At 43.3% G+C, this 25,513-nt stretch overlaps 1 protein-coding gene across 43 annotated transcripts; it reads right to left on the reverse strand.

The window, feature by feature from the left end:
* Positions 1–346: 346 nt before the first annotated feature.
* On the reverse strand, positions 347–25,470 carry znf740a (zinc finger protein 740a). 43 transcript variants are annotated; one of them, XM_079748305.1, is made up of 28 exons: positions 25,347–25,470; positions 23,199–23,368; positions 22,772–22,954; positions 21,997–22,161; positions 21,210–21,330; positions 20,051–20,134; positions 19,149–19,232; positions 18,684–18,767; positions 18,169–18,252; positions 17,667–17,750; positions 16,924–17,007; positions 15,263–15,346; positions 14,762–14,845; positions 14,346–14,429; positions 13,738–13,878; positions 13,149–13,232; positions 12,824–12,907; positions 11,622–11,705; positions 10,717–10,800; positions 9,889–9,972; positions 8,664–8,747; positions 7,789–7,872; positions 6,615–6,698; positions 6,218–6,301; positions 5,921–6,004; positions 4,269–4,385; positions 3,716–3,834; positions 347–3,076 (listed from the first exon to the last, which is right to left on the reverse strand). In XM_079748305.1, exons 2-28 carry the CDS (start codon positions 23,241–23,243, stop codon positions 2,903–2,905), a joined length of 2,661 nt encoding a protein of 886 aa, XP_079604431.1. In that variant the 5' UTR covers positions 23,244–23,368; positions 25,347–25,470; the 3' UTR covers positions 347–2,902. The 43 variants fall into 43 exon arrangements, with proteins under 43 accessions (XP_079604431.1, XP_079604438.1, XP_079604420.1 ...); XM_079748312.1 differs by having other exon boundaries at positions 22,027–22,143; positions 23,175–23,368; XM_079748294.1 differs by having other exon boundaries at positions 21,997–22,143; positions 23,175–23,368.
* Between the last annotated feature and the right edge of the window lie 43 nt (positions 25,471–25,513).

Genomic DNA, 25,513 nt, shown 5'->3' on the forward strand with positions numbered 1-25,513 from the left:
TAGGAAATCTCCTTCCGATGCAGATGAACCGGACGTACTTGGAGGAAAGGTGGTTAGAATTCTAGAAATTCTTAGGAAAGGAGCCTCGATGCATCCTTTAACCCTCCTTTAGCATAGGTTACTCAGGTTAGCATGAGCAACCTTTATGAAAGGACACTCACCCCCTAGACGAGGACAATCAGCCCCTAGAAGGACTAACCCTGTACACTAGAGGTTTCTGAAAGCTTCCCTTCACAGTAGTTGGCCAAACCAAACCATAATTAGCCCCTCTCCCCCCAAATGAACCATCCCATCAATCCAATACATACTTAGCAGTAAGAGATCAAATCAGCACAACCAGTTAAAATATCTTTTACAAATTATTTTATTTCAGCATAATAGTAAGAAGCCTTTCCTCTCGATTCATACAGTTGAAACTAATTGGATCACAAGGGTACATATTAGCTAGCCCGTCTTTACAATAATCAATGTAACATTTTTAGGAAGTTATTCTTATGCACTCATTTCTGCCTACACAAAATAATCAATATCAAGATCCTTTTTAACGGAGGACCATAACTCTGCATGCAAGACTAATAAAGAAAACAACTAATCTGTGATAGCTACTGTTATGCTGTTGCTTATCTAATACCATTATCAATATAATCACTACAAATACCAGGGACTTGTATAAGAACAAAAACAAAAACATGTTCGTGGTACTACTGCCACTAATGGCAAAATTACATACTGGGCTCTCAACTGTACTGATCCAAATGGTTCTGACCCCCTTCTTTGTCAAGTAGAGGAGAATCGGCTCCGTCTAAAACCTAGACTCTAGTACAGTCCGAAGGAAAAATATCAGTATCTCTTTTTTTTTTTGTCTTTTCTTCCTGACACTCCAGTGTTTACAATTTCATCAGAATAAAAAAAAAGGTCCTTGAAACAATCATCAAAATGTAACAGATAAATTCTCAGACAACACAACAATTTGCCTGCAGAATTCTCCTCCTATAGACACATGATCAGAGACTCAAGGATTCTATTGCATTTTAACAATGAAACTGATAAAAAAAAACAAAATCAAATAAAAACTCAAAAGAACAGAATACAGTTAGGGATTTAACGGATGAATTATTTGATATTGCCCTTTAAACCATCGCGGTGCGGCAGCGTTAGTTTGTTACGCCCATGATACTCACACATTACCAACAAAGTTCTCCTTAGGTTAAAGTAATCGTCCGTTACAATATCATTTAGCACTACAATGATTACTTGTGTATCTGCACTTATTTAAGGCTAAGCCGTAAAAACATAACAGACATCCATTGTACACACCAACCACATAATATTTGGATACATATGCAAATCGTTAGTGTGTGGCCATGGCCATCGCGACTCTCCAGGGGAGGGGGGGGGGGGGGATTAAAAAATTAACTATTGACGACTCACAACGAACGGTCAAGCTCCCTTAGCTCCTGACTCCTCCTCCCTATATAACGGTTGTTTTCTTTGATCAGTAACAATGAGTTTAAAAGCGAAGGCGTCTCTCCTGAGGCGGGGGGGGGGGGGGGGGGCGGGAACCGGTCTGGGCTCCGCCAGAAGACCCTCGGGTGAAAAGGTGGCCTTGTCTTAGTAAATATATCTGAAGCACGATAATAAACATTAGTTCAGAAAAAAGGCAAATGAATACAGGAAATAAAAAGAAGCACACTAAGGCCACAAGATTTGTATTAACCCCGCCCCCCACCCCGTCCCACTGGAGAATCTGTACATTAAAAAAAAAAAAACTTAAAAAAACCAAGGGATTTCTGGAGCGGCCAATCAGGATCTAGGGAGGAGGGGGGGGGGGGGTGGGGGCGGAGAGACGCACGGACGCTAGGGTACGCCGGCACCTTGGTACACAGGGCGGGGTACTCTAGCAGAGCTCTGGATCCTGGGGCCCCAGCACACGACGCCAGAGACAACAGGAGGGCCACGGAGGTAGTCCCCTGGGGGGCCACGCCTAGGCCCCACTGGAATACGTCTTCAGGACTTTGTGTTAAGCAGTAGGATCGTTTTTTTTTTTTTCCTTTAACAAAATAACCTCCCCATCCCCCCACCCCCCCTAGTCTTTCTGTATTACAGCAGCAGAAAGGACAATACATGAACTCGCTGCTAATTTGCTGTTTCTATTCATTTTGTACAACATTACATTCAAATAAGCTTTTTTTTTTTTCTTTTACAACAGTTTGAGTTTCGTCGATAAAAACAAAACCAAAATCATCATATTAAGATCAGAAGGGGCTTCGCAAGACTGTTAATATGGAATGGGACAGCACTTGTATCACAACTATGAGCAGTAGTCCATAGGGTCGGCACCCTCTGTCACCCACTATGCTTACAACCATTCCTCCAGTCCAGGTGAACCAAACCAACTGACCTGCAATAGTACAATAGCGTTTTCTTTTTTTTTTTTTACCTCCGTTCATGACTGTACAAAATGGGCCTTAGAGCAACAAAAAAGCAGGTCGTTCACATGTTTTCTCCCCACTATATACAACCGCACACCCGCCTGCTGCCAGGGCGACAGGATGCACAGCCTCACTTCCCCAGTACCGCCGGGAAGCAGATATATCTGGATAACAAGACCACGTTTAGCCAAATCAATAGATTAAGTACAAAACAGGACCACTGCTGAATCACAGAAAAGTCTGCCGTTTAAAAAAATAAAAGTAGAAAGAAATACAGTAAAAAGACAAAACGGGAAAAACAAAAAAAACAACACAGAATGTCCCTCTTCATCACGTTTCCCCTCCCCTCCCAAAGAGTTGACGTCTCAGCCTGTGCCGGGGCGGGACGCCATCCAGCACAGCGCCGAGGAGTAGAGGCCTGGCGTAGGGGCCTCCCGGCTCTGGCCTGGTTGCGAACGGAGGGTGGAATGTCAGACGGCCAGCCGCCCCGGCGGGGGGTGCAGGGGGCTCCAGGTGGGCGGTGCCGGGGGCGGCTCCTGGGAGTAGGGCCTGGGGTCACAGCAGGGCTGGCTCTCCACCTTGGCCACGCCGCGCCCCTGGCACAGGCGCCGGTGCCTCAGCAGCCGGTCTGTCCGCGAGAAGTTCTGGGGGGGGGGTGGGGGGAGAGAGGGGTGTGTGAGGGAACGGCTCTGATGTGTTCCTGTATCACTGGCGTGTGTTACGACGTAGCGTGCTGTATGTAGTGGTGGTGATACTATGGATCTGCCACACAATATTCAGAATCACAGTTTACTATGAAAAATATAAATAGTGTTGAAGGGATCCCGTCTTTCAGCTGGATAGCAGCCTTGCGTTGAGTATGGGAGCTATGGAGAGACATCCCTGTAGCGTGCCACATACACTGGTCCCAGGACAGTCACACAACCAGGTCACACAATGGAGGCCATCAGCTAACATCTTGATTCAGGCCTTTGTGTGTATCTCCGCCTCCGACAGGAGTGTGGCGGTTCGGGTTGGGCGTTCAGAGAACTGTGTGGCCACGACTACATCAACAAGCATTCATCGCGTTAAATAAATATATGTTTGTGTATGCGATGAATGCTTTCATTGTGCAAAACGTTTATCCAGACTTGAGACGTCTCTCTACTGTATCCAACCGTGAGTCTCTAATTGAGGCTAGAGACTACTTCAGTGGGGAGGGGGGCACCCCTGGGAGACCCCAAGACGGTTCTCCGTCTCCGACCGCCAGCCCCTCACTGGGGGGGGGGCATGGCCTCACATACCTGCTGGCATCGTTCACACTGGTAGGGCTTCTCCCCGCTGTGCACGCGCTTGTGTCTCTCCAGGTGGTAGCGCTGGATAAACCTCATGTCACACATGTCACAAGCAAAGGGCTTCTCCCCTGAAAGAGTTTGGGATAGAGTCAGTGAAACATCCCAGTTCCCCTCACAGCACAACATCCAGACATCCAGCACAATAACAACAGTTATCATATTAATATTAATAAACAGCATGCAATCTTTGGTCACCAGTTACATTGGCGACAGTAAACAAACTAAACAGCTATAAAGTAAAAACTCACTCTAATGATGACATTTATATTTTTAATTTTCTGCATTCAACTGATTCATTTTTTAAATAATAAAATAGATTTTTAAAATGCCTCGTCATCAACTCAGTATGTGTAGATCAGAGTGGAATTTCAATTATTTTTCAAATCTACTAAACACGTTTCACCCCCCCGTTCTAACATTTTAGAGGCTGGTTCAACATCCCATCAAATGACTTGACAATCCAAACTCGAGTTTGTTTTGATTAAAATGTAAGGGGCCTTACTCGGTTGTGTGGGTACGGTAAACGAACGCATACCCGTGTGAGTGAGGCTGTGTCTCTCCAGGTGGTTACGCTGAATAAACCTCATGTCACACATGGAACAAGCATACGGCTTCACCCCTACACACACAGAGCAATGCATTAGCCCTATCCTCCGGCAGTACAAAACACAAAACTTACACGCTCATGCTAACCCTGGGCCCCCAAGCTCCACTCAGAAATACGTCCCTCATGTGGGCTCTAGGTGGGGAACTCTTTAAGGGACATGCAAAGAATTCTAAAATGTTAACAATGGGACAAACTGCTTAGCTAGCATGACTGACTGACTGACTGTATATAAAGTATATTAACCCTAACGCTAAAGCGTCTAAGCTCTTAAAGGGACATGGCTATGTCCAGTTAGCTGGACAGTAGTGTGTTTTAGATCACCCTCTGGTATTATTGGCACATGTAGGTTAACTAGCTAAAAAGGCTGTAAAAAGAGTCAATTTACATATCAAGTGGAAGAATCCGGCATTACCCAAACCTAAACAACCAATCCTAGCAAACAACGGGGGTCTGACCAAGTTAGGAGATCTCTAGCTATACAATACCTCAAACCAAACCAATCAGGCTAACTCTGAATCCTCCAGGGCATTGCCTTAAACGTTAATCAGGTTCAACAGTCTGAAAAGGCTTCAGTCCATCACCCATAATGCCACTATGAGAGTCGCATTCGACACTGTTGCTCCGTAATTACTTGGGAACCAAATACTCCACAAGCAGGTCTACTCTAATCAAGAATTGAACGCACCCAACAGATGCCGCTAAGATATGACAAGAAACTCCTCATGGTGAGATCTACCTAGTCGTATTACATCCTCTTGGGATCTCTAAAGCCCCCCAGGTTAAAACGTATCCCCGGTCACTAGTTCATTGGGCCCATGACTCAGGTAGATCTCCTTCCTGCACCAGTAGTCTGGTGGTTGCAGAGGGACATGGTGGGCCACCAAACAACTCAACATCATTGCCAGTTAGAGTTAACCCTTTCAAACAGCAGGTGATCTGCAATGGTCCAACATCCTAGCCATCCTGTCAAAAGGCATGTGTCACAAGAGCAACTAGTTCTAGGCTCATGAGGCCACAAGACGGATCCCAGGTCAGCCTCTCCACCTCAAAGTCCACAAGGTTTTCAACTGTTAGTCTCCACGTTGTGCAAACTTCCACTTTTCTCCTGGACTTTCCCAAAGCCGCGTGTAAACTACAAGGTGGAGCTGCAGGACGTTTGCTACATTGAGATCGGAATAGGCCTCATGGTGGAGTTATGTAGAAGACCTCCAGCCCAGTAGTTTGGAGAGCCAAATGGAGATTATTTTCAGAAACAAGCCCAAAATAAACTACTCAGCCGGAGCATGCTGTATCATCACAGACCGGCGTGTAACAGGAGGGCCGTTCTGGGCAAAAAGTGCCAGAGAGAACCCAGGGCCCTAAGTCCTTTCTAAAGCCCTCACCGATAAGGGATTACATGTTTTTACAGCCTTTTTAGCGTGTTGTCAAAAGTGCCAACAACTAGGGGGACGCAACATACTGACTGATTCTAAATTTCTTCAGAGAAAACCTACAAATCCTCCAATACGGCCCAAAAACTAGAACGGCCAGGGTGCACGGACGCATACCCGAGTGGGTGAGGCTGTGTCTCGTCAGGTGGTAACGCTGAGCAAACCTCATGTCACATATGGTGCAAGCATAAGGTTTCACACCTAGATGTAAAGCATCAATACATTATCATCAGCCAGAATAATTATCCCTTTCAGATTTAATAAGAGCCGCAGTTGAAGTTCCAATGAATTGTAAACAATTGGCGGTATAGGATTTTGGGTTGTCAACATTTGTACAAATTTTTGTGATATTAAATCTCTTACATCCACAATTATCAAAACAAAATCATGTACTGTTTGTGGGCGTATGCATACCCATATGAGTGACGCTGTGTCTTGCCAGATGGTAGCGTTGGAAAAACCTCTTGTCGCACATGGTACATGCGTAAGGTTTCACACCTAAACGCAAAGTAGCAGTATTACGTTATTTGGGCCTCATTCAACCAACTTTTCTTTATTTCCTGAATGAACAACATCTATTGGTCATCAAGCAAACACAAGGATAACCTTCAAGATTTTGTGCAATTCTTTTGGGATGCCAGACATCAAGAAAGGGAATAAGCAAGTAGAATTTTAACTGCAAAACTGAGACATGGACTGGACATTAGCATTTTAAAATTTGTGTCAGCAAAATTAATATATGGGCAAATAAAAAGTTTTTTTGTCTAAAAATAAATACTAGATGTCATGGGCACGGTGCACGGACCCATACCCGAATGAATGACGCTGTGTCTCGCCAGGTGGTAGCGCTGAAAAAACCTCATGTCACACATGGTGCAAGCATAAGGTTTCACACCTAAACGACCAGAGCATCATGTTAATTTTTGAGCTGGTTTGAAAAATGATGCAATCAAGTATTTTGCATTCAAACTTAAACAAGTAAAAAAAGCCTTCATAGGGGAAATTACTGCCTTGTGAGTTGAGCCCCTACTAAAAATTTTGACTCCTTGTAACACAATGAGTTAGCTAGCATGATCAGCTCCCTAGCGGTTTTCTCGCAAAGCAACAGATGATTAGGGTCCCAATTCTTCCAGTTAAATAAATCGGATACAACCTAAAATACAGAGGGAAAATGCATCATACAGCATATTCCAAGTATTCTTTACCTACATCCAAAAGATTCATATTTCCAACACATATAGCAAAACAAATCTTCTTTCAAATCCATGTAATTTGAAAAGAATCTAAGATTCTGGTTTTATTTTTCGGCAAGTCCACACCCTTTTTGGACGGAATGAATTGGACCATCTTCATTTATATTGCTTTGAGAGCCTGCTAGCCAACTCACCTTGCGTTGAAAGGAGAATTGGCAAGTAGGCATGGCAGTATTTTGTTTTGGGATCAATTGTTCCTTTGAAAAAGGTATTTTCTCAATTTCGCTAAATTGTGATCCTGAACATCTAGCTTTTACATTGCTCATCTCTGATTGAAAAAAGGCGTTCTTAAATCCACTTATAACGAGATGCAAGAGTAGACTAAACTATTAATAAACTAATGGTCGGTTACGCTTTACAATGAGGGTAAGTTAATTAACATTAGTTAATGCAGTAATAAGCAGGAACTTACAATCAAGAAAGTTAATTAACAGTTAACTAATGGTCTGGTAATCATTTACTAATGGTTTTTATGTTTATGAATGCTGTTCATGTTAACTACGGCCTTAATGTACAAATTATTTATTAGGGCTAGGGTAAGGGTTGACTCCAGTTATACTAAAATTAACCCTAACCAATATGCTAATGAATTATGATGCCTATTATTGCATTAACTAATGTTAAATAATGGTCCATTCATGTAACCTTATTGTAAAGCGGTACCATAGAGTCACTTAAACTAAATCAAGGAAAAATATATGGTATTCCTGGGTATTAATGGCAGACACATACCCATATGAGTGAGGCTGTGTCTCGCCAGGTGCTGGCGCTGAAAAAACCTCTTGTCACACATGGTGCAAGCGTAAGGTTTCACACCTAAACGACCAGAGCATCATATGTTAATCTTATTGCTGGTTTGAAAAATGCAATACATTCTTTAAGCATTAAAACTTCAACAACCAAAGAATATTTATCAAAGCCCATCAGGGACAATCACTCCTCCTCAGTTGAGACCCCATTGCAGCTTTTGTCCGTAACACCATGAGATTGCTAGCATAGCGGTTTTCATGCAAAGCAATGGAGATAAATAGGGTCGCTTTTCTACCAGTTAAAAAAAATTGGTATGATGAAAAACAAAATCTAAAACATGCATCATAAAAAAAATATTCTATAGCCAAGTCTTAAAGATGGACATTTCCAGCATATAGATCAAAACAAATCTTCCTCAAAATCAATATCTTTAGAAAGAAAACGATGATTCATGTTTCAGTTCCCGCGGTCCACACCCTTTCCATAAGATGCAACGCAGAACCATCAGCTTCCAAGCCACTTTTACGACTCAATAGAACTGGACCCTATTCATTTTGATTGCTTTTGAGAACTTGCTAGCCAACTCTCTTCGTATTAGGAGATAAAAGGGCAATAGGATCTACTGAAGTGGGGTGAGTAGAACTGCAGTATTTTGTGACAGGATTAATCATTCTTGAAGAAAGGTAGGTTTTAAAATTCCATCAGCAGCTAAATCCTGACCTGATCATCTGGCCTTACATGCTCACCTCAGATACAAGGTATATACTAAAATCGACTTAAACAACTGGATACATAGTCATTTTAAGCTAAATCAGGTAGAAAAATGGTATTCCTGGGTGTTAATGGCAGACACATACCCATATGAGTGAGGCTGTGTCTCGCCAGGTGCTGGCGCTGAAAAAACCTCTTGTCACACATGGTGCAAGCGTAAGGTTTCACACCTAAACGACCAGAGCATCGTGTTAATTTTATAGCTGGTTTGGAAAATGCAATACATTTTTTGAATAAAAAAATATTAGGAGACAAAGCGGGCAATAGGATTGACTGAAATGGGGCACAATAGTAGTATTTTACTTATTTCTGATAAATTATTTTGAAAAGAGAGTTTTTCTATATCTGCCAAATGAGGTCAGCGACAGACTCCTCACCCAATATCTGGATTGAAATTGCTTGGATCAGATTAAAAAGAGGGACTTAAAGTGATGGACAACAGGACCTATAAACGTTAAATAAACATGATACTAGATGGCTGGATTCACAACACTACAAAAAGTATATTGATATACATCTGAGTCAGATCAACTCAGTCTTGAAAGGGTATGAGCTGAAGCCCCGGCCACCTCACCGTTAGCTTTTTGTACTACTTTATAGACTGAAACATGGTCACTTTACTCAGTTGCACCTTCATCTTGATGTGCGTGCAAGGTAAGTGTTAGGTGAGTGGTCACTGCCTCCGCCACGATTGCAAGGCAAGTTTAAGGTAAGTGGTCACTGACCTGATCACATGTTTACGGTAAGGTAATTGTTCCCTCCCTGGTATAATGTTGTTAGGGTAAGGGTAAGGTAATTGTTCCCTGCCCTGGTACCATGTTTGTAGGGTAAGGGTAAGGTGATGGGTCCCTGACCTGGTCACTTGAGTGGAAGGTAAGTTTAATCTTATTGGTCACTGACTTCGTCACATAAGGGTAAGGTTAGTGTAAGGCAATGCGCCATGACCTGGTCACTTCAGGGTTAGGCAAGTGGTGACCTGCCTGGATACGTAGGTAAGAGGGTAAATAAACTCCACCCATTCAATTGGATTGAGAGAAATTTGACTTCGAGATGGAAATTGTAGATGCAATTACTTGGGATTGCAATTGATTTAATGGAACATCATTTGCTGATGCTTGTTTCTAAATCTAGTTAACTCTTAATAAACTGAATAAGAAGTAAATTACGGATTTCTGTTGCCCATCAATTTAAATCTGCCTAAACAACAAGATGCAAGCTTAGACCTCACTATTAGAACATTAATACAGTAATTTAAAACAAATTCAGGTACAAATATATGGTATTTCTGGGTATTAATCAGCAGACGCATACCCATATGAGTGAGGCTGTGTCTCGCCAGGTGCTGGCGCTGAAAAAACCTCTTGTCACACATGGTGCAAGCGTAAGGTTTCACACCTAAACGACCAGAGCATCATGTTAATTTTATAACTGTTCGAAAAATGCAATTAATTTTATGCTTAAAATTGACAAAAAAAAGAAGAAATTGGGCTAATGGGTAAATCCCAGTCGGTTGAGGACCTAGTGCAATTTTTGTCTCCTTCTTAAACCATGAGTTAGTTAGCATAGCACAGCTCTAGACTGGTTTCCTCAAGCCAATGGACATGAATAGGGTCAATTCCATCCAGTTAAACTATTGTATATTAAAACATTTTTTTAAATGAAACAAACATCATAATTTAAGAATTATTCATACATTTACAATGTTTACATCAACAAACAATTGTCCTTCAAATACATGTTCTTTGAGAGATTTGTCACTTTGGGACTGAAGTGAGTTGGACCCTATTCATTTAGACTGCTCTTCCAAAACCTGCTAGCCAACTCTCAGAATTCGAAAAAGGCAAAAAGGGCAATAAGATGGACTGAAATGGGGCAGGTCAACGGCAGTATTTTGGTTTGGGATGAAATGTTATTTTGAAAAGGATAGCTTTGTCGGCTTCCATTTGTGGAGAGTGGCTCAATTTTGACCCAGAAAGTCCGCCTTTACATTGCTTGTCTGTGAATAAAAGGGGTACTAGGATCCACTTAAGCAACTAGATGCCTGATAAGACCTTACTATTAGTACAATAAGTCAGTAATTTAGTCCTAAATCAGGTACAAATAAATCCTAATCTTGGGTATTAATCAGCAGACGCATACCCATATGAGTGAGGCTGTGTCTTGCCAGGTGGTGGCGCTGAAAAAACCTCTTTTCGCACATGGTGCAAGCGTAAGGTTTCACACCTAAACGACCAGAGCATCATGTTACATTTATAGCTGGTTCGAAAAATAATGCATTTTATTTTTTTAGCATTGAGACGTACAAAATATTATGTCAATGAAGCCTAATAGGGCAAACCCTGGATGTCAGTTGAGACCCTATTGCAGTTGAAGTCTCCTTGCAACACAAGGAGCTAGCTAGCATGGTACAGCTCCATAGAAGTCTTCACGCAAAGCAATGGAGAAGAAAAGGGTCACATTTCTTACAGTTAAATAAAGTCTATACTATTGCTAACAAATGTCTGAAACATGAATCACAATCAAGGTATACTTTAGAATAGTTTAAAAGAATGATATCCAACCTTAAGGGAAACAAATCTTCCTTATAATCCATGCCTTTCGAAAAGAAAGCAACGATTCACGTTTCAGCTCCCGCAGTTGACAACCTTCTCATAAAATGTTCAGCAGAACCACCTCGCACTTTAGGAACTAGAATGAATTGGACCCTATTCATATGGATTGCTTTCGAGAACCTGCTAGCCAACTCTCCTTGTATTAGAAGGAGATAAAAGGGCAATAGGATGGACTGAAATGGGGCGAGTATACGGGCAGTAATTTGTTTTTGGATCAATTGTTCTTTACTAAAGGGTAGCTTTTCAATTTCAGCTGCCATTTGTGGACAATGGCTTGAATCTGCCTTCGACACGTCTCAGAATAGAAGACTTAGGATCTACTTAAACAACTAAATGCAAGATAAGACTATATTACTATTATCACATTAATACAGGCATTTAAAGTCAAGTACAAATATATGCTATTCTTGGGTATTATCAACAGGCGCATACCCATATGAGTGAGGCTGTGTCTCGCCAGGTGGTAGCGCTGAAAAAACCTCTTGTCACACATGGTGCAAGCGTACGGCTTCACCCCTACACACACACAAAGCACCAACTTTAGCATTACAAAAAGAATTTCAACTGCCAAAAATGATCGATGTAACTTCACTAACCCAAAAGGTTTAGTAAAGTCTGGTTGTGCTCAGCAGTGCTGCCGATCATTGGATATTCCAATGGATGACGAGAATAGAAGCTCTTTGAATGAGACGATATCTTTTTGGAATACAGCCCAAACTCTGACAATGGAGTAAGCATGGTTGGAAAAACAGATGTTGCTAGCCATTACCATCACCAAACCCATCAAAGGCTGGATGAACATTCAAAACCAAATTATTTTGCAAATATTCTGACTGGCTTGGAAAATAAAACAATTTCGGTGAATTTAAATTGCCAACGTTATTGTATACACGTCTATAAAAACTGCAAATTTATGGAGGGGGGGAAAGTTATTTTTCATGCTGATCACAAAAGATAAGACAATTTTAGGCAGTTGTTAAACAACTATGTACATGACATTTGACATCATTTTGCAGAGTTCTATTGTAAGAAATGAAATGTTATGACTCTAGTAGATACATGTGTTCCAATAATTTGAGTAACTTAAATGGCAAGCAGCCCAAAATCAAGGTGTGGTGAGAAATTATCCCCTTAAAACAGTTTGTGGGTTTTTGACTCTCTAGAAAAAGAAGATTGTGATCACTTTTAAATGATCCATGAAATGATTACAAATATACATATTTGATCTGTCTGATAAACTGGTTAGGATAGATTTGTGGTATACGACTTTGAAAATGGACAAAATGTCCAAACAACAGCGTAAATAGGGGATTCCATATGGGAACTTTGATCCGCCATTTGGCAGTGGAAAGGTCACTTATTTTAAAAAAGGCCTTTCCACCCACCGTGTCAGGGTAGTGTACGACAACCAGACCGTCTTGAGATACCACTATGTGCTGTGCTGTACCAGGTGAAACCACATACGGCTCTCCATCCCAGGGCCATCTTGGCTCTAAATGGTTGGGCTCAGAAGACTAGACGGATCTGTGGGAGATTCAGGGTTTCCATTTCTGTCTGATCCTATGTTCTAGTGAATGGGCCTATTATGATGCGGCATCCATCCCTACGGCTGGGTTTCATCGGAAGTCGCATACCCATATGAGTGCGGCTGTGTCTCGCCAGGTGGTAGCGCTGAAAAAACCTCTTGTCACACATGGTGCAAGCGTAAGGTTTCACACCTAAACGACCAGAGCATCATGTTAATTTTAAAGCTGGCTCACAAATTTGTTTGTAAAAAATCATGTTAATTAATACAACTCAAAAAATGCTATCTTCCAAAAGACGGAAGTTGAACTCTTCAACTTGACAGGTGAACAAGAGCAATTACGATGCCTTGATACATGAATATTTTAACCAAATCAAGCACATATGTGAGGAGGTATTCTATAGGTGGGCTGGGTATATTCGACAGACGCATACCCATATGAGTGATGCTGTGTCTCGCCAGGTGGTAGCGCTGAAAAAACCTCTTGTCACACATGGTGCAAGCGTACGGCTTCACCCCTACACACACAAAGCACCAACTTTAGCATTACAAAATTTATGCAGGATTAATTAAGGGCCGAAATAAAAGTTTTTCTGTATCACGACAAACATCCATTTTGTATTTTCAGCCTATCTCTTATCCCATTTCTGCCAAAGGTGAACATTTTGCTCAAATTGCTGACCAAAAAAGCCACTGACAATTTCTAAGAGGCAGATCCAGAGATCCAAACAAGTAAATTAAAAAGGTCCATGCCCGTATTATCCTTCGTAGTTCTAAACACTATTTTATAACATCTATAGTGTGGGTTGGGTAAAGAAGGCCAAAAGTCAGGTTATACTACTAGAAACCAACAATATTAATAATGCCAACAAATAATTACAAATTGTGGTACTGCATTACATAGCACTTTCACGAAAATAGGCAAATGCCATCTAGTAATCAGGGCAATTTTTTACAGCCTTTTTAGCTTATCCAACCGTGCCAACAAATAGAGAAACTGATTTAGACTTCATTCACACAAACCTCCCTCAGGAATAGCGCAAAAACGTTGTGAAATGGCCTGGGTACACGGACGCATACCCGAGTGAGTGAGGCTGTGTCTCGTCAGGTGGTAACGGTGAACAAACCTCATGTCACACATGGTGCAAGCGTAAGGTTTCACACCTAAACGTAAAGCATCAATACATTATTGTCAGCCTGCCCAATCGTTTCCGTTTCACAATCCATCAATGTAAAATGTAGCGGACATCTATTTGTTATTGATGGGTTGTTAACCGCTTTTGTCATCAATTCGATAAGAATTAGGGTATTTATGCACTAGATTTCGAATTTTTGTTTCCCCTGCCAAAATCCCCTTAATAAAGGATGGCATTGAGGGTTAATTCCTTTAGTCCACAACTAAAACACATCACATGAGCTGATGATGTCTCTGTATTGCTTTTGTTTACAGATGACATTACATTTATATTGCAGATGGGCCAAAAAAAAATAGAGGTTCAATCATGTTCAATCCAATAAAACCATTCTACGGATCAACATAAAAACCCTACAACTGGCCTAGCTTGACCTCGTGTTTACAGTTTTAATACACACAGATCTCAGTGGCATGGTTGAGGTGGGTAGGTGCATACCCATATGAGTGAGGCTGTGTCTTGCCAGATGGTAGCGTTGAAAAAACCTCTTGTCGCACATGGTACATGCGTAAGGTTTCACACCTAAACGCAAAGTAGCAGTATTACGTTACTGGACCTCACTCAACCCACTCATTTCTGAATTCATATCTATTGGTTATTAACCACACACACGCCAATTTCATGCAAAAACAATAAAACCCGACTGCTTTAACAATAAACTAATCATGTTCTCAGTGAGGCCATTTTGCTGCATAAGCATAATGAATGTGGGTTATTGTACATTAGGATTGTACATTAGGACTTTACTTCTTTAGGACTAAAAAAGGGCCTGTCTTTTAAACATGGGCCCTCCAGTAAAGCCCACCAATCCTTGCCGACACTAGATGTCCAAGGCACGGTGCACGGACCCATACCCGAATGAATGACGCTGTGTCTCGCCAGGTGGTAGCGCTGAAAAAACCTCATGTCACACATGGTGCAAGCATAAGGTTTCACACCTAAACGACCAGAGCATCGTGTTACTTTTAATCCGGCTCGACAGAAAAATGGTGTGCATTGATGTATATATAAATATATATACACACACACACACCTGTTTCATTATTACAACTTTAAATTGTGTCTACCAGTATCATCTCAAATCGCTATAGGTGGTTAATAACCAATGTCTCCCCCTGAAATAACTTAAGGGAAGAACAGCTATACGATGCTTGTCTGATATTAATGTATAATATTTAAGTATTTAAATCCACTTAAACAACACATCACATGAGCTGATGATGTCATCTAGTGGCAATCATGAATTAAGGGTCTAATTCATTACCAATTGTACATCAACAATATTTAAACCATATCAAGCACATGTATGAGTAGGTATTCTATAGGTGGGCTGGGTATATTCGACAGACGCATACCCATATGAGTGAGGCTGTGTCTCGCCAGGTGGTAGCGCTGAAAAAACCTCTTGTCACACATGGTGCAAGCGTACGGCTTCACCCCTACACACACAAAGCACCAACTTTAGCATTACAAAAAGAAATTCAACTGCCAAAAATGATCGGTTTAACGTTACTAACCCAAAAGGTTTAGTAACGTTTGGTTGCTCTCATCAGCGCGTCCAACAGAATATTCCAGTGTTTCAAAATATACACCCACTTTCCAATTGGACCACTCGAAAATGTCATTAAAAAAATTATTTATATATGAAAATCGTATTTGGGATCAGGCCAATGTTCAAATTAACGATGCGTGTGGGGGGGGGAACGGGACAATGGAGACAACGTGTTTGGAGAAAAAGCTCTCTAGTAATTTACAACCTGCCAGAAGCTATACTAGGATTGGGCCAAATTTGTATTTTCCTCATGAGCACATTCCAACTGGGTCAGCATAAAACTACTTCCACTAATTTACACAAGCCATAAATAACGTTACTAGGACTTTTTATGTTAACGGGAAATGTTGATTGTTTTTCACGCTGATCACAAAAGGTAAGACAATTTTAGGCAGTTGGTAAACATCTGTACAGAGCAGGAGGCTGACATGCTTTGAGATGGAAAGGTTCTCGGACCTGCGGTTTAGCATCTCATTTAATTGAAAACCGTCATAGAAACATTTCCCTTTGCACAATAACATAATGATAGCATTGTTTTTAATAACTAGGCTATAAACAAGGTTGAATGGAAAGTAAGCCAATTTTTGATCAGGGCCAGGAGCCATTTGAACTGAGTGGTTGACCCTGACTGGATGACAGTGAACTCCATAAGTAGTGGACAGCATTGCTTTAACTTCTACACACGTTCCCTGCTCTGGTAGACAGATAGAAGTTAAAGGTTGATGCAGATAGTTTGTTGTATTTTTATTTAAAGGTATACATGTAATTTAAGATGTTTCTTCTTAGTTTTTATGATTTTGCACAAAAAAAAAGGATCCAGTAATATTTTTATATAATGATCATAAAATTGTTTTAAACCAGTAAGAAAAAAAAGCATATGAGTTTTGGGAGCCTCATAATGGAGACATAAGTTTTGGTGGCCTGATTAGGGGCTCATTAAAGTGTATAATATAATTTAGTGTTCTGCATTGTTCTACCTAGTCCATCAGTAGGGTCCTAGACCAATCTTTTGCCAGAATTAATTAGATATTGTTTAATTAAAATCTGCCCCTGTGTTAGCTGTATATATGGATCTACATATTTAAATACATTTTTAGTATGACGACATGTAAAAATCCTTTTTGGCAATTTTGCCTCAATGCAGGATAACTCAGCAGTCACTACTGAATTAGAACCATTACATTAATGTATACTTACTACAGCTTTACTATTTGAGTGCCTTGACTTGGTCAGCCACAGTTTCAAACCATATGTATTTCCACAAAGCGTTTAACATTAAACTAGTGCTGCTGTCATGTACTTGAGGAGCTTACTGCAGAGGCAGCTGATCAGGATATTGATCAGGTACACGATAGGTAGCAGTACAAACTCGAGTTTGATGCAGCCATAGAAGAGTCAATATCGGGGTCATGCACAACCCAAGAGAGGGCTAAGAGGGTCAAAGGTTAAAGAGAAAGGACGTACCGGTATGAGTCAGACTGTGTCTCTCCAGTTGGTAGCGTTGGATAAATCTCATGTCACACATGGTGCATGCGTATGGCTTCACTCCTAGACAAAGCACAAAACATATTATCCATATTATAATTTACATGTTTCCATATGGAGATAAGACATTGACACAATATATAATATGAAATTGTTTAAGTTGCATTTTAAATGTAATATCAACGATAAAATTACATCAGGAATTTGACTATTGTACATTTACACATAATCCATTAAAAAGCTCATTACACTCAAAAGTATGGATACTTAAGACATCAAAACATTAAATCGTTTAAATTTATAGCACTAGAAGAAAAGTTAACAATGAAGCAAACCAGTGAAAATAAATATAATCACTGATTATGTACTTACACCAAAAATGGTAGCCTCCAGTTTATGAACTCTAAATGGCATTTGATGTCCAAAATGGCAATACTTTTTGTGTAATGTGCTTTGGATAGATGTGTGTAAATAAGACTAAAATAATGACTAGACATGCAAATGTTGCAAGACAATATTCAGCAGAAAAGCACGTTTTTGGCAAAAGGATATCAGGGCCCTTTTAGGTGGACAGTTTCCAACAAAGCCTTATTCATTTATAACTCTTTTTTATTGCGTTATAAGGAACTCTGATATTATTCATTCAGGTTTATCATTAGAAGAAAAAAAACATATTGTATAAATAGGGATTTACAGTAGAGGGAAAACAAATACAAGCATACCAGTATGAGTGAGGCTGTGTCTTGCCAAATGGTAACGCTGGAAGAACCTCATGTCACACATGGAGCAAGCGTACGGCTTCACCCCTAAACGCATACAGTACCACACTTTAGAATCCGCTCTCAGGAGCTACGTGTACAACAATGACATGTGAAAGTTAGCATCATACGGATTATCAGACTGAACAGGGAACCTTCTCTGTGTACCACAACTACCCCCATATATTACACACACAAGACAGAGAGACGGACACGATGCCATGCGACCACTCCTAGAAGCCATGACAAGGGTGTGAAATGAATTTCACCTTAATGGCACTCTAGGAAGATAGCCGTGTTGAAACATAACGCCCAAATTTTGCTAAGCAAAGACATAATTCTGTGGTGTACATTGAACGGACATGCTCCCGGGGCTAAGCAGCCTCCCAGGCAGGCCTGTTTAGATGGCTATGCTCTCGCTATCCCCTGGCGGTGTCAAGTGAGAGGGATAAGGTAAGACGCATACCCGTGTGTTTGAGGGTGTGTCTTGCCAGGTGGTATCTCTGGAAAAACCTCCTGTCACACATGGAGCAAGCATATGGCTTCACCCCTGCACACATAAGATAACAACTTATAAAGGCTGGCAGTGAAAGGGTTACACCCATTCAGTTAAATGTATTCAGAGAGGCCAACAGTGCAGGCAGAACATACGTCACTCGGAATTACAATTATACGGATGTTATAGAAACTGGGTCATAGCAACATTTAACATATTCCTGCAGTTATAGCCCTCGCTAAACGTACATTTCAGACTTCCCTCAGCAACAAGAGAGATCCAAATGAGGAGATTCAGAAAATAACTACCAAAGAGCAAGAAAAATTACAGGGCTAAAAGTTTTTTTTATCTCTTACCTAGAGCTTATATTTTAACAAGTACAAGTCTAACAATAGAATAATGACGTTTGCTATGCTGTCGATCAACACGACCTAACGGCAGCCCGGTTAGGGGGCCCTGGCGTAGTTAGAAATGTCTTCCCGTACCAGTGTGCGTGAGGCTGTGTCTGGCCAAGTGGTAGCGTTGGAAAAACCTCATGTCACACATGGAGCAAGCGTATGGCTTCACCCCTACACATGAGAGGATCAGATCATTAACTAGCAAAACCCAAACAACACACAACACATGAGCTCTTAATCGACAGGGGAAAGAGGCCGGTCGCTATGTGTGCTGTAGCCGGAGGATCACTTATGTGCGCTAGGGTAGGGTACCGCTTCTCAAGGCCTCGTCCCAAGTCTGCTTGTACTCAGAACCCAGAGTCACACGTTGGAGATCGGGGAACCTGACATTTACGTCTTCGTTCCAGAAATTAAGACTAGATCCAGTTACCCGGATATGACTAGCGATTTATCGCTTGGGGAGGTGCTGCCGAGGAGAGACGACCCCGCTGTCGAGTTAACTTTCACTTTTGACTGAAGACTATCTAGAGAGCTGGGGGGGCAGACGCATACCAGTATGAGTGAGGCTGTGTCTGGCCAGATGGTAACGCTGGAAGAACCTCATGTCACACATGGAGCATGCGTAGGGCTTCACCCCTACATACACAAAGCATCAACACGTTAGCTGGAAGGAGGGTTTACACCATCATTGGGATGCACCAGACATTTCCAATTAGCATTGAGGGGCTTGGTGTTTGGCATTCTCCCACCTATGAGCTTGATTACAGGGACTCCTTATGGTTGAAACAAGTCACAACCCAGGATGGATATAAATGTACAAGCACACTAAAATGTGTCAAAGAGGAGCTATGAGCCGTCACTAAAGGCCAGTGTTATCTGCATAGCTGCCTCCAGCAGCACCAGGGTCTAACCTGGATGTACCATGCTTTGATTAGAGTCTCTGTTTACGACAAAGGCATCGAGCCACCGGCTGGAGTCATGCGTACTAGCTAGGGCGTAGTATGATGGTAGGACGTAAATATTTACAAGGCTTCTGGTCTGATCACCGCTTTAATTCCTGCGGGAGAAACGAACGTAAAGCATTGGGCTACCACACGGTTTAACGTGAGCTTTCAGAAGGTTAACATTGCAGAACAACAGACGGAACACACTGGACAAGAGTGCAATTGAAAAAAATGGCAAATAGTCTTGGACATCAAAGGACTATCCTCTACGGATTATTTGGTATGAACTGCTTTTTTTCTTGCTTGTTTGGTTTGTTATATTTGGTTCCATTGTTAATAAAGGGATCTTGTTTATTAATTGCGATTAGTTTTTTTTTTTTTACTATATACGTTTATAGATAAATATATATATATGCATCGGTTAACAAATCCTATTTTGACGTAACAGACAGTTAATGCCTCCAGACTGAGGTTTTGTGCTTGAGAAGGGTACGGTAAAAGGACGCATACCCGTATGAGTTTGGCTGTGTCTCTCCAGGTGGTAACGCTGGAAAAACCGCATGTCACACATGGAACAAGCGTACGGCTTCACCCCTACACACACAGAGCATACAGTTATTAGCTAGTCAACGGGTAGAAATCAAGTGAGTATTGGGCCTAACTAAAGGGTCATGAATCGCCACAGGCACATAAAGTACACAATTATAGACGCATTGTGTCCTATGATCACTTAACTGGGAAATGAAATGGATATTGAAAAACAAAACAGTAATGAATCAACCTAAAATAAGGTGAATTAGGGACTGCCTCGAGAACATTTAATGAGGCAATAAGGCCGCCATGTTTTTTGGTCCTTTGGGTTGAAAATTAATTTACCGCAAATCCTAGTCTTAAATCATGACATAACGGCACATGATATCCTTCCATAAAGGCCAGTCTACAAGGGGAGGCCTGGGTCTGGGTCTGGAGCCCAGCTAGCCGGGGCTATCGGTGTGTAGTCCTTTGATGTCCATGCATTGATTCCCCTCAACGAGCCCCGTACGTTACCAACGACAACCTTCGTTTCGTGCTGCGAGGCCCTGGTGACCTTCTTTAGGGTTATGATCAGCGGCTCTGGTGTTGGGGGCCCGACGGAACAGAGCCAAACCTCCGAGCCTTTACATCAAGGATCCTGCCTCTCCATTTTGCTTTGTTGGAAGTTACTGTCCACAGACAAAATCCACCCTGAGAACCTTTTGCAGTCCCACTGGTGTGAGTGGAGGACTACAGATGTGGCTGGACTTATGTTACATGGGTACGGTTATAGAGGACGCATACCCGAGTGAATGAGGCTGTGTCTCTCCAGGTGGTAACGCTGAATAAACCTCATGTCACATACGGCACAAGCATACGGCTTCTCCCCTAAACCGAAGAGCACCAGTTTTAGTAAGAGCTCCCCACAGATACCACCAATCAGCTGTGAGGCTGCACAACGCTGCTACCAAAAGCAAGCTGTGTAAGCGGGCCGCAGAGAGGGTCTTACAGTGGGGGTCCGGCCGCCCGGGCGCAGGCCAGTGTAAGACGCCGGCCGCTGGGTGTAAGTCTTACAAATGCGAATTAATGGCAGCACTCATTGAGAGGTGGCCGAGGCAGCAGGGAGTGAGGCGGGCGGCGGGGGCAGGGCTCGTACCTGTGTGGATCAGTATGTGTCTCTTCAGGTGGTAGCCGCTCCTGAAGGCGCCGTAACAGTGGTCGCAGATGAAGTTCTTCTGCACCTTGGACGCCGGCCCGTTCTCGTCGCCGCCCGGGCCCTAAAGAGGGCAGCACAGAAACATGGGGTCAGAGTCCGGATCCGCTGGCACGCCATCCGCTCCACGGTTTACTTTTATTTATTTATTTTTTTAATGTGAAGATTAAAAAAGATGTCCCGTTGGGCATTTTTTTTCTAAATTCACTTAATTTTTTATTTAGAAATTGTATTTCTTTAATTAAATTATAAAATGTATTGAGGAAACACATGACCGGCGGGCCACGTGATTAATAAATAAAATAAATAAATAAGGAAAAATAAACCAGGCCCCCCTCGTTGAAATAAAACGATATATTCTCATTTCAACAAGACACAGAATCCCTAGCAAAGGCTCCGTGCCCTCATGTTCCACCCCTCCCCCCCTCTTCTGCACACAACTGCAGTTATTGTCCGCCTCCTCGCTCCCCTCCCCCCTTCCTCTCCAGAGAACCTCCGCCCCCTCCACGGCTCCCCTCGGCTCCTCCCTCCTCCCCCACACTGAAAAATGCTCCCATATGAGAGCCTCCGATCCCAACACACGAGCCTGAAGTTACCAGGGCTCGGATTGGTGCTTAAAAGGCATGATTGAAGTCTTGGATCTTTTTTTTTTTTTTAACTAAGAAAAAAAGAAAAAACAGACCTGCCCAGTAGATGTCAGAGCTACTTTTTTAGGTTTAGTACCACTGACCTTCCCTCCCCTTCCATCTTGTTCTCTCACTTTGCAGGGCGTTCCTGACTTCCGGTTCTTCTTTTTCATCTGCATGTCCTCGTTGGCCCTCATGTCCTTCTCGTCCAGCAGGCGAGGGGCTTGGAAATCACCGTCCTTCCTGATGAGCTGCAGAGGAAACACAGACTAGAGTCCGCTGGGAGTCACCCGGTGGCCTGAGCTACAGGACTACTCGTATGGCCCTTTCAGTTCACTCCTTATCCGAGAATTCTACTCAGAATCCCTGCTGAAGCAAAGGTCTCGCTAGGTTTTGCTTTTAAGGGGAAACCCAAACAACACTCCTTTTGTTGGCGGTATGATAGCGTGACTCCAATCCTTCACAAGGCACAGTTTTAACTCATGTCTACACACAACCAAACAATTAAATGACCCATTCTACATTTAAAACTAATGCATGCACCTTCTCTGCAGCAGAACCTGTGCCCTGCTGGCTGCCTTCCCGTTTATATAATACGTTTCACTCCACCACAGCTGGCTCCCATGTTTATCACTTGGGCCTGATCCCATCAAATCCTGAAAGATCAAACCCACATTCCTCCTAGTGTCTTCACACCACAAGCACACCTTTTCCCTCCATATTACCACAATAAGAGCCCCTTTCCACGACCCACTTTAGCTGAGTGTTTAAGTGTATTAAACAAGGGCTCCCAGCTCTTCTAACAGTAAGATCACAGCTAAAGAAGCACAGTCTAACCCTCCCCCCCCGCCCCCAAGAGGTCCCAGGGTGCGTGCTCACCAGCGGCGGACAGCTCATCCCCGAGGGGAGGATCATGTGGCTCTGGGGCCCGCGGTCGGGGCCCTCTCTCTGGGGCGGGCCGTGGCCCAGAGGCGCCATCATCTTCTTGGGTGGACCTGCCATGGAGCTGGCCTGCATCAGGGCCATGCTGGAGAGGACCGCTTCGCACCCAAGCAGCCCGGCCTGGCGATAGACAAGGACCACGTGGGATTAACACCAGCATGGGAGCCTCACATGGTGAATTGTTGAACCACAAACAAATGAGAAAACAGGCTGTAATTCTTGCCAATCTGCACGTAGGCCAATTTCAACATGCAAATTTTAATTTTTTCAAAAAGCAACATCAAATCAATAATGACAACATCCTGAGTGACACATGAATGCAAGTAATGTAATTTCTAACCACTTTGGTGTTGTCAAAACAAACCCATTTCATATGGTCGCGGACTGAGCTGCTGGGTAGATGGGACATGGCTGAAGGGACCGAGTATGTGAACGCAGGGACAGGGGTGGGGACAAGGTCATCCAGCGTTCCGTCAGTCAGGATGGTCAGTCAGGTGGGAAGCCACACCCACCTCACTCATCTAGCATTAAAAACTGAGGAGAAGGAGGATGTGGATCAAACAGACGATCACAACAGCATCATGGCTGCGTACAGCCTGTTTACAGCGGTAATGACATGCACCAGACAACAGGTTCCCAACAAGTTGGTGTATGCACTGAATAACATTCATAACACACAGGACGTACTGACAGAGCCATGCACTGCAGACATACAGCTGATAGCAGTAGCTTTCCTTCATAGAAATAAAGGAAGATTATCCAACAATGCTGGAAGACAGATGCATCAGCTGGGCCTACGCAAGTCGATTCTGGCTGTTCCATCATTTGCGTGGGCTTTTTTTTGTATATTAACTCAATCCTGGTATTTTTCCTGACCACTTTTCCTCAAAATGAAGAGGCGTACTTTTTTAAATTGTTTTGGTTAAATGCATGTGTTTTTATCCTCACCGCCAAATACACAACAGCTATAATCCAAAATACACATCATTCACCATAGAAGAAACGGTACGTGGAGGCATTTAAACGGTACCTAATCCTCCGCATTTTATGCATATTTTTTCATTTTCAGGGCGTGGAAGTGGCATAAACAGTTAATAAAGTTATTCAGCACATAATTGGTTAAAAACAATCCGCACTAAATAATACTATGAGGCGATCCATCCACGGCATGATGACTAAAACACGAGATCTATTTGGCTATTATTGTGCTCCTCGGAACTTTGAGCTTTTATAACAAACAAGGTTGAAGACCAGCGTCCTGGTCCAGCACCCTGAGAGCATGCAGGAGACCCTGCAGGAGACCATCTGGGCTAATGGAGACGTGGAGGAGCCTCCAGCAGTCTAATCCATTGTGTTGTGTTGTGCTGAGGCCTAATTGATGAGGGCGAGGCCTCCTCCTCCTCCCCCCCCCCACTAGAGCAGACCCTGCTCGGGTCTCCAGCCCACACTCAACCGCTAAAAAAAACAGCATCTCAAGCCGTTAAACCAACCACAAAACGGGTTAAAACCCAGCAATAGATCAGATGTTTCACCAACGCACTGGCGGTTGGGGAGGAACCGGGCGGCAGTCGTTATCTATTTTTATAAGCCCATCATTTTGGTGGGGATAAAAAATCCACACAATGCTTGAGCTCGAGTCCCCGTTGCTGCTAACGGTCACTGATGAGGAGAACTCGGGTTTAATGTGCCACGAAGCACCGAGTCCCCGAGGGGAGCCCAGATCCTCTTCATCCCGACCTTCTGCCACGGAACCCGAACCCACCCAACCGCGGAGCCCCGCAGGCTGCCCTGTAACGGGGCCCCGCTACGGTGGAGCCCGGCTGTCTGCCCTGTGGTGGGGCTCCCGCTACAGGGCAGCTCCGGTTCGACCAGACGTGTCGGTTCTCTGTGGTTACCTGACGATGCACATCGGTCGCCATTATCGTCAGTAGGCTAATCGTGCTTGCTAACTATTAGCCTATGCTAACACAGGAGCTAATCCGCTCCTCGCTAGCCAGACGCACCGTCTCTGCAGCGGCCGAACAGAAGAAAGGCGAAGTCTTCGGGCTGCCGGAGAATTTGAGATGCGTAGCTAACATGGCATCAGTGGCCTAGCCTAGCCGCTACTTAGCATTAGCTTCTCCGTTAAAAAAGCTGCTAATGTGGCTAGCTTAGCCCGCCTCTGTGGCGCCCACACACCGTTCTCCTAACCCCCGATCACGGAGCCACGGTTTGCACCTCGACACACGGGGACGTTCGCACGGTGACCCGCTCTTCGTGTTCCCGACGAAAACTAACCGAACGTGCGTCGGGAGCCGCAGCGCTAGCCCGATGCTAAAGCAGCTAAGGGCTAAGAAAGAGCAGCGATGGCCGTCCTCCCGACGTGTCGCCAGATTCTCCGCCACGACCTCCTCCGCCCGATCCTTTGTTCCTCCGTCAGCTACACCCTAACTACACCCGGATCGCCCCACCACGACGTGCCGGCGGATACTTTTCGTGCATTAAAGAAATAAATGAACGGCGGTGTGTCTACCTTTCGGGTTCCCTCCTCCGTCGTTCTCCTCCCGTCTAGTTTACAAACACAGGAAGCGCCACAGGATGTCACCCCCCCGCCGGAGACAGAACAGGGTCGCACCAGCAGAACCAGTCCGTACTGGGGGAGGGGGAGGGTGGGGGTAGGGGTGGGGGTTGGGGCAGAGG

Source organism: Pollachius pollachius (genome assembly GCF_949987615.1).
Source record: "Pollachius pollachius genome assembly, chromosome: 12".
NCBI classification, from domain to species: domain Eukaryota; kingdom Metazoa; phylum Chordata; class Actinopteri; order Gadiformes; family Gadidae; genus Pollachius; species Pollachius pollachius.

Coding starts and splice junctions, on each gene's coding strand:
- znf740a (XM_079748272.1), bottom strand. CDS start 23,243: ATGTCCCATCTACCCAGCAGCTCAGTCCGCGACCATATGAAATGGGTT. Junction 22,162..22,771: donor GGATGAGCTGTCCGCCGCTG/GTGAGCACGCAC, acceptor AGCGGACTCTAG/TCTGTGTTTCCTCTGCAGCT. Junction 21,331..21,996: donor AAGATGGAAGGGGAGGGAAG/GTCAGTGGTACT, acceptor TGCCCTCTTTAG/GGCCCGGGCGGCGACGAGAA.